The 9,945-nt window shown below is 44.8% G+C and overlaps 1 protein-coding gene across 1 annotated transcript; it reads left to right on the top strand.

The window, feature by feature from the left end:
* The first annotated feature begins 1,603 nt into the window (after positions 1-1,603).
* LOC143217670 (uncharacterized) lies at positions 1,604-6,759 on the top strand. The gene is made up of 3 exons (XM_076442210.1): positions 1,604-2,849; positions 3,264-6,040; positions 6,100-6,759. Exons 1-3 carry the CDS (start codon positions 1,604-1,606, stop codon positions 6,757-6,759), a joined length of 4,683 nt encoding a protein of 1,560 aa, XP_076298325.1.
* Positions 6,760-9,945: the final 3,186 nt, after the last annotated feature.

Here is a 9,945-nt window from a genome sequence, read left to right as displayed (position 1 = left end):
CCGGAATCAAACTATACAAAATATTACAGCAACCACGCACTGCTAAAAAAATCAAAAACAATGCGCATAGACCTATTCATGCTAAAGACCACAAGAAATCACTGGGCAAACACAAGAAACGTAGATAACAACAGCCTCATTTTCAGCTCTACCTTTCCGAACCCCCAATATTTAGAAAAAACAAGATTCACAGGATACACACCACCGGAAGCTTTCATACACCTTGACTCCGCTGGTCTCATACAAAACACACACGGATATCCAATTATATATCACTACAACCGAAAAAACTTCAACAAAACTGTTCCGTCGCAACGGATCGTAGTCCTACACAAAGAAATGTTTTTCCTCGCAAGAAATTCGTTAACGGAAATTCTCCTTTAAACATAAAGAACCATGGCATCTGCAGTGAACCGTACTGCCGCGCGAAATAAAGAGCTTAAGGGTCGACTTCGTATTTTATTTATGATATAGCCGTTACCAACCGTTTTTCGGATTAGAAGATTATTTATGCTACGGTCACTCAGGTACGGCCAAATGTTATTTTGTACATCCGGCAATTCTCGGAATACTTACTTCGTCCCGGGCTAAGAATATTCACGGTCACTCAAGATACAACTCTAAAGAACCCTCGCCGTCATAAATTACAACCCCAGATGTGTAACCCCAGATGTGTACGCCCGCGTTCGCTAAGCTCAGTCCAAGGTTAAACATTCAATTCTTTAAGGATACGGTCAAGGGGCGACAGTCAACCGTCGAGCGACGTCAATTACCGCTCTTGCCTTCATACCAGGTAGCACCCCACTCTTCCTTCCGACTAGACCAGCCTCTCAGTCACCATGGAAGGAAGTTTGAACAATTAAGGGTGTCCTGATTGGTAAACGACGAGTTGACTGAACCAACCCGGACAGTTCTTTCCCTCATTACAATAGATTCTACTTCCCTTTCCTCGTCTAAGGTCAACCTCTCCACCCACGAGGAGCCTAACCGACCTCTCGCTAAGACCAACGTCCAGTACTTTCAGCAGTTCGTTTCCGAATCTCTGAACGAGTAACACTGACCAGTCTTGCTTGAGCGTCTCACGTGATTGCTGCATACACGATCAGCACATTTCACTACAATACAGATCAACACGGTTTGATCTGCGCGCGTCTAAGGCAGGATCTGTTGGATTAGCCTTACTGACGAGTTCACCAACAGATCTCGAACGAAACGCGATTCCTCCAGTCAATTCCTTGTCCACACGATCCGTTATTTAATTTGAAATAGTTGTCTAAGATTAGTTTGGCGGGCAACATTCGAACAATCGCGAACCCATTTCTCTACAATCGAACATTTTGAAATCGGCAGTTCCGCGATCGAACATTGGGTCCTTCGAGCCGGATCCGGTGGCCTAGTGGCAATACAGTGCAGTGCAAGTACGAACAATCCAGTGCGAACAACAACAACGAGATTGGAGGAATCAACGAGCCTTAGCCGTCATCAACAATCAACATCGTCCATCCAAAGCAGCAGACGTTCAGATCAGCTCAAGGTAGGCACGTTACATTGAATTAACCGATCAGGAACCACACGTGACAAATACCAGTCAGAACTCTTCGAAATGGCTAATTCAGCCAAATCAACCGTTCGCATTCGAGCTCTCAAACACAAACAACGTGTTTTCAAATCCAACTTGACCAACTTCACTAACGAGCTAACAGAATATCAAGATTCCGCGACCGCGCGTACAAAATTACGCGAACGAATAGATCGTCTAAGAAAGCAATTCAACGGTTTCAACGACGCACAAGATGAGATAGGGCATCATGAAGATTTCGATCAGACCGAGACTGAACGCAAGGATGTAACCACGGTGTACGATGACGCGTTAGCTAACGCGATACAGTTGTTAGAAGGTTTCGAACCGACCATTAGCCAATCGACAAGAACCGTGACAGATTCACCGGCACCGTCCACGTCGACTAGCATAAGCGGGGTGCATCTGCCAAAAATGAATCTTCCAATATTCGACGGTCGCCTTGAAAAATGGCTACCCTTTAAAGACGCGTTCTTAAGTCTAATACAAAAACACACAGGACTAACAGACATACAACGGTTCAACTATTTGAGACTATCGGTATCGGGACAAGCACAAGCCGCCATCGAATCATTCACAATGAGCGAGGTAAACTACCAAGCAGCATGGGCCCAATTAATGGAAACTTACGATAATCAACGCGCACTCGTTCTCCGACACACCGCACTACTGCTCGAAACGCCGCCAATGCCAAACAGTACGCCCGACGCGATCAACAATCTAGTGAACCACCTTCAATCGCACATCCGTTCGCTGCAAACCCTTGGCCGATCATGGGAGGACATCGCGAATGACTTTATTATCAGCATCGCGATCGATCGTATGGATTCTGAGACGCGCCGAACTTGGGAACAAACATTTTTGGATACGCAGATGCCTCAGGCAACAGCGATGTTTAAACACCTTCGTAACGCATCGCATCAAGGCAGCTCTCGCGCGTCAGCAGTAAACCAAGTCAGAACCGCGTTGCCAGAAACCCACCGTCCGTCGACAAGCACGCGATCACGACCCTCGAAAAGATCCTGGGCATCCGCGACGAGATCGAAAGAGATCTCATCATCACCTGTACCTCGAAAACGAACATTCGTGACAACGACTTCTGAACAAGCATGCAAGTTCTGCAACTCGCGAACGCACAAATCCTACGCGTGTCCTAAATTCATGAATATGACAATCGACGATCGCTGGGCAGCTGTGCGAACCGCGAGATTGTGCCAAAACTGCCTGCAATCAAATCACAAGTTCGAGAACTGCGTCAGAGGTCAATGTCGTATGTGCGGACAGAGACATAACACTCGACTTCACACTGACCAGAAATCTACAATTCCAACTGCAGAGGCCTGACTAGCATCGGGAATCGCCAGACAGTTATCGGTTCCTACTCGTACTTTCTTGTCAAACGGAATAACGAACGGTCTGTTAACCACCGCACGAATTTATATACTAGATCGCGATCGCAATCCGATATTGTGCCGTACGCTGATCGACACGTGTTCCAATGCAAACCTCATCACGGACGAACTCGCGAAACGATCGGGCTTACCGACGACCCGTCAGACAGCAGTCATTGAAGCTTTAAATCAATTGAATACCACATCAAGCAGCCTCGTGACCGCCACAGTCAAATCACGATTAACAAATTATCAACGAACACTAACGTTTTGCACAATCCCACGGATCGCAGGGACAGTACCAGATAATCAAATCGATCGAGCCGACCTTCGTATACCAGCAAATTTGCCTCTGGCCGATCCAGATTTTCATCACCCGGGAAAGATTGATATGTTGCTCGGGACCGGACCTGCGTTGTCATGCCTCAGCATAGGGCAAATCAACCTATCAAAACAAACCAACGTTGATCTTATATTACAAAAGACCCAATTCGGATGGATCTTAGGAGGTGATTTCGTCACGACACCACGAATGAATCATCGAACCCTTTCTACCAACGTAAATTTCGAACTACAAAGATTCTGGGAAATCGAGGAAGGAGCCGTTAAACAATTCCGATCACTTGAAGATCAAGCTTGTGAAAGTCATTTTACCGCAACCGTGAAACGCAACGAGTCCGGTCGATACATTGTAGCATTACCCTTCAATGAAAAACGGGAACAACTCGGAGAGTCATATTCGCGCGCCTTGAAACGTTTTCGAACGCTTGAACGAAAGTTAGAACGTGATCCGGAATTAAGAGATCAATACACAAAGGTGATAGACGAAAATCGCTCACTCGGACACATGACACGCGTGACGAACACGCACGCACCAGGGTTTTATTTACCACATCACGCAGTCATAAAACCAACGAGTTCAACAACCAAACTCCGGGTCGTGTTCGACGGGTCAGCCAAAACAAGCACGAATCTCTCGTTGAACGACACCCTTCGAATCGGTCCCACGCTGCAAGACGACCTTCTGTCGCTACTATTAAGATTCCGAATGCATGCGTACGTTATTACCGGAGATATCGAAAAAATGTATCGTCAATTCCTCGTTCAACCCGAAGATCGCGTTTACCAGAGAATATTATGGCGAGACGCACACCAAGAAATCAATACATACGAATTAAACACTGTTACGTTCGGGCTCGCGCCAGCTCCCTATTTAGCCATACGATGCTTACACCAATTGGCAGACGACGAAGCACGCGATTTTCCGGAAGCAGCGGCTCGAATTAAGACAGACCTGTACGTCGATGATTTATTGACCGGTACAGATTCGCTAGCGGAGGCGAAGAAGTTGCAACATCAAATAATCACCCTATTGAAAAGAGGCGGTCTCAATATTCGACAGTGGGCGTCAAACGAACCGAGGTTGTTATCAAACTTAAGTAAGGAATTAATCCATCCAAAGATTCTCGGTGATGAATCCACCATGAAAACATTAGGAGTATCATGGGACGCCAGACACGACGCGATTCGATATTCAGTTCAACCTTCCGCAACCACGGAAATCACCAAACGAACCATATTATCGACCATAGCGAAGATCTATGATCCACTCGGGTTACTCGGACCCATTACAATTGTTGCCAAAATATTGATGCAACAACTATGGACCTTAAAAATCACTTGGGACGAATCTGTCCCAGTCAACATCCACACAGAATGGATGAACTTCAAGGGTGACATACAACAACTCAACAATATCGAATTTAATCGTTTGGTGAAACTGAACAACGCGAGACAAACAGAAATACACGGGTTTTGCGACGCAAGCGAAAGAGCCTACGGCGCCTGTATATATATACGAACAATTGATAAATTCGGGTCCATTCACGCTCATCTACTCTGTGCCAAATCACGAGTCGCACCACTTAGCCAAATCACATTGGCTCGACTGGAACTGTGCGGTGCAGTATTATTAGCTACCTTGTTCCAAACCACGCGGAATGCATTGACGTACAATATCGACAAGACCACTTTCTGGACAGATTCAACCATCGTCTTGGGTTGGTTGCGCAAGCAACCGTCAATTTTAAAGACGTTCGTCGCGAACCGAGTAGCCGATATCCAACGGAAAACAGATATTCAATCATGGCGGTATGTTCGGTCAGCAGACAATCCAGCCGACCTTATTTCTCGCGGAATTACCGCAGCCGAGTTCAACAACAATGCGCTTTGGCGTAACGGACCTGAGTGGCTCTCAAAAGAGCAAACGGAATGGCCACCCGCAAGATTCACTAAATGTGAAGAATTACCGGAATTGCGTTCAGTAACCTGTCTAGTCAGTTCGACCATCCTAACTGATGAGATCTTGATGCGATACTCGTGCATACACAAACTCCGACGAATCGTAGCCTATTGTTTACGCTTTCGAGTCAAGGATCAAAACACAGGGCCTTTATCTCTTAAGGAAATAAAGGATTCTAATAAACGAATAGTAAAGCTATTGCAAGCCGTCACCTTTGCTCAGGATATTCACGATTTAAAAGTAGGAAAATTGTCAAACACCAGTAAATTACAACCGTTGTGTCCATTTCTCTACGACGAAGGAATCCTGTTCGTTGGTGGACGACTACAGAATTCCTCGTTGTCCTTCGAACAAAAACATCCGATATTATTGCCTCGGGGACATCACATTACTAGACTTATAATACGAGATTCGCATCAGAAAAACCATCATTCAGGGATTACAGCCACACTCTACGACGTACGACAGTTATATTGGCCAATCGACGGAAAAAATACAACACGCCAAATCATTCGGGGCTGCATCAAGTGTTTCCGGATGAACCCCAATCCCGTCGATTATGTTATGGGCAACCTACCTGCCGCGCGCGTCACCGAAGGTCGCCCGTTCCTGACCAGCGGCATAGACTATTGCGGTCCTTTTTTCATAAAAGAGCGGCAATTCAGAAATCGAGTCCGAGTCAATTTAGTCCATGTAGAGGTCGTCAGCGATTTGACAACAGAAGCATTCATTGCCGCTCTCAAACGATTTATAGCGCGACGAGGAATGGTACAAATTTCGTTGGCGCGAACAATGAGTTAATCGCACTTCAACAAACATTATCCAAGGATGAGAAATTTCATCATTTTATAACTGCCAAGGAAATTTCGTGGCATTTCATGCCAGCGTTATCACCTCATTTCGGTGGATTGTGGGAGGCCGCCGTCAAATCATTTAAACACCACATGAAACGAGTCGTCGGCATAGAACTGTTCACACATGAACAATTTACTACATTCGTTATCGAGGTCGAAGCCATTCTCAATTCGCGTCCTCTGACACCTCTCTCGTCGGATCCGAACGACATGTCCGCTCTTACTCCGGGCCATTTCCTGATCGGTGGTTCTTTGACGTGCATTACCGAGACTGATTTCAGCCAAACGCCATCCAATCGCCTGTCTACTTGGCAACATATCCAGAAGGTCAAACAAGATTTCTGGAAACGATGGCACAAAGAATATGTTCATCAGCTTAATATTCGTCCCAAGTGGACCAGGGGAGGTCACGAGATCAACATCGGAACTGTTGTACTTCTGAAGGACGATTCTCTGCCACCATTGTGTTGGCATCTAGGTCGAATACAACAAATTCATCCAGGGCCAGACGGGATCATAAGGGCAGTAACCGTTCGTACCATCAACGGCACGTACACGCGAAACGTGAAGAGGCTAGCGCCTCTTCCTAATTCAAACAGCGCACAATCATCCAGTTCTGCTGTCTCAACATAAACCAAGTGAGTCAATGTCTTATATTGTATTGATCGATCGAACCGATCAACGAGGGGGAGCATGTTCCGTCGCAACGGATCGTAGTCCTACACAAAGAAATGTTTTTCCTCGCAAGAAATTCGTTAACGGAAATTCTCCTTTAAACATAAAGAACCATGGCATCTGCAGTGAACCGTACTGCCGCGCGAAATAAAGAGCTTAAGGGTCGACTTCGTATTTTATTTATGATATAGCCGTTACCAACCGTTTTTCGGATTAGAAGATTATTTATGCTACGGTCACTCAGGTACGGCCAAATGTTATTTTGTACATCCGGCAATTCTCGGAATACTTACTTCGTCCCGGGCTAAGAATATTCACGGTCACTCAAGATACAACTCTAAAGAACCCTCGCCGTCATAAATTACAACCCCAGATGTGTAACCCCAGATGTGTACGCCCGCGTTCGCTAAGCTCAGTCCAAGGTTAAACATTCAATTCTTTAAGGATACGGTCAAGGGGCGACAGTCAACCGTCGAGCGACGTCAATTACCGCTCTTGCCTTCATACCAGGTAGCACCCCACTCTTCCTTCCGACTAGACCAGCCTCTCAGTCACCATGGAAGGAAGTTTGAACAATTAAGGGTGTCCTGATTGGTAAACGACGAGTTGACTGAACCAACCCGGACAGTTCTTTCCCTCATTACAATAGATTCTACTTCCCTTTCCTCGTCTAAGGTCAACCTCTCCACCCACGAGGAGCCTAACCGACCTCTCGCTAAGACCAACGTCCAGTACTTTCAGCAGTTCGTTTCCGAATCTCTGAACGAGTAACACTGACCAGTCTTGCTTGAGCGTCTCACGTGATTGCTGCATACACGATCAGCACATTTCACTACAATACAGATCAACACGGTTTGATCTGCGCGCGTCTAAGGCAGGATCTGTTGGATTAGCCTTACTGACGAGTTCACCAACAGATCTCGAACGAAACGCGATTCCTCCAGTCAATTCCTTGTCCACACGATCCGTTATTTAATTTGAAATAGTTGTCTAAGATTAGTTTGGCGGGCAACATTCGAACAATCGCGAACCCATTTCTCTACAATCGAACATTTTGAAATCGGCAGTTCCGCGATCGAACAAAACAATAACATACAACAGCAACATAAACATACACGGCCCAGAAATGAGATTTCTATATAAACTAACAGAATTCGATACAGAAAACGACCACAGGAAAAACACTAAAAGATACTGGTGGCTCGTCCCATCAACATAACTCAAACACATTACACACATATAATATATAAAAAAAAAAATTGTAATGCTCAGTTATACATAAGTTTAAGTTAACTCTAAGACACACTCCCAGCGCTTTTGATTCAGATTTCTCAGGGCCAAGCACTCCAATAAAAATAAAACCATTAACGGGTTGACACCCAGAAAACTCCGACAAAACTCAAAACATCGATCAAATGTACAGTTTTTCCACCGTGCCTTTCTGTACACTTCGAACTATACAATAATATAAGAAAACCTCTTAGACTAAGCCGACACACCTGCATTAAGTGCAATAAAACGTACAATGCTAAACCGCGCGAGCCCGTCCCTACGAGCCTTTAGTTTAATCTCCTAATTTTCACACTACGTCAAACTTTTGTGCGTAAAAAGTTTCATGTACCTATTGTAATTACATATTTTATTCAGGCACAATAAACGCTCTTTAAAAAAAAAAAAAAAAGTTGGCTCAGTGCGTTAGGCATTCTACCCCTAACAATCTTATTGCTGTTACTAGCCAGGGCTGCGAGTAGTACGAGTGGCCGGCGAAGTAACTGACAAATAAACCCAGGAATATGGTGTCAATTTGTCAGTTAAGGTACGCGGACGAACCCAATGCGAAATTGGGGAGCCGCTGGGAATATAGACAGCGAGGACGAACCTGACGCGAAGTCAGGGAGCCTCTAGGAATGGAATCAAACGCAGACGAACCTAATGCAAAATCAGGGAGCTGCTGGGAAGGTGAAACTTCGTGAACGAACCCAATGCGAAATTGGGGAGTCACTAGGAATGACGCCCAGACGAACCCGATGCGAAACCGGGGAGCTGCTAGGATAGTTAGTAGGCCTCGTAACTAATATAATCTAATTGATACAACCCGAGCGGTAAGGTTGTATTGTGTGGGAACGTTCAATTACTATATAAGGATTTTGGACAATAATTATAGGTTCAATGAATTTGCTTTAATTACAAGAACACAAATATATTTTACTTATAAAATTCTGTAATACAAGTGTGTACGTGTCACGATTGGAAATGAGAGTAAAAGATATAAAATGTAAAAGAAAGAATTTACCTAAACTACGATGCCCGGTTTTCACGCACTGGCAATGCGGGGGACTCGGAAGCAACTTCAACACGGACTAGTAGACTATAAACCTAACAAGCGGAATCTATATGGTTAAACTTTGATCTGAAAGGTACTTTAGCCGGATCTCACTAGAAGTTAACTTTCCGAAATGCAGCACGACGTGACGCGATACGTGTCTACTGAAGTACTAACCCCCGAAAGTAAGAATCTAAGGGTTTATATACCCCTACAATGAATGGAATACTCTGTTCATAATCTAATCGTGCTTAGAGATTAAGGCTTAGGGCCAGACTCTAATTTTTGTCACTTCTAATGAGACCGGAGCCATATCGGCCCTAAATCAAAGGGTTCAATATGATATGAAAGGTTATCTAGGACGCTTCCCGCCAGAGACGATCTGGAAGAGATTCCTGATGAGAAAACGAACGGAATATATTCTCTATCCGTAACATTGCACTGCAAGTGATATGATCTTTCGTATGAGTTTTCTGAATGGCAGCTACTCTCTACACTCCTTACACTCTTTATCTTGCTCTGCTTTCTAATCTTGTGCGTTTTAAATTTTTGAATAAATTTTTAACATTTCGATGAGATTATAACAGAGATCTCGCAAACTTCAGTTGAATCAATCACTGAAGTTTCAGGTTGGCATATCGATAACAAACGCCCGCTGTTCGTTCTCGCAATCGCTTGCGTTTGTTATCAATATACCTGATTTACTACATGTCTCTGTAGAGACAGAGAGGGAGCAATGGAAGAAAATCGCCGAAGAGTTCCAAACAAATTGGAACTTCCCTAATTGCTTTGGTGCCGTCGACGGCAAGAACGTCATGATC

The sequence above is a fragment of the Lasioglossum baleicum genome, chromosome 17, assembly GCF_051020765.1.
Source record: "Lasioglossum baleicum chromosome 17, iyLasBale1, whole genome shotgun sequence".
Taxonomy (NCBI): Eukaryota; Metazoa; Arthropoda; class Insecta; order Hymenoptera; family Halictidae; genus Lasioglossum; species Lasioglossum baleicum.
The sequence above is the reverse complement of the archived record's forward strand: the minus strand, read 5'-3'. Positions and strand labels throughout refer to the sequence as shown.

Coding starts and splice junctions, on each gene's coding strand:
- LOC143217670 (XM_076442210.1), top strand. CDS start 1,604: ATGGCTAATTCAGCCAAATCAACCGTTCGCATTCGAGCTCTCAAACAC. Junction 2,850..3,263: donor CTGCGTCAGAGGTCAATGTC/GTATGTGCGGAC, acceptor CACGGATCGCAG/GGACAGTACCAGATAATCAA. Junction 6,041..6,099: donor TTATAGCGCGACGAGGAATG/GTACAAATTTCG, acceptor ACATTATCCAAG/GATGAGAAATTTCATCATTT.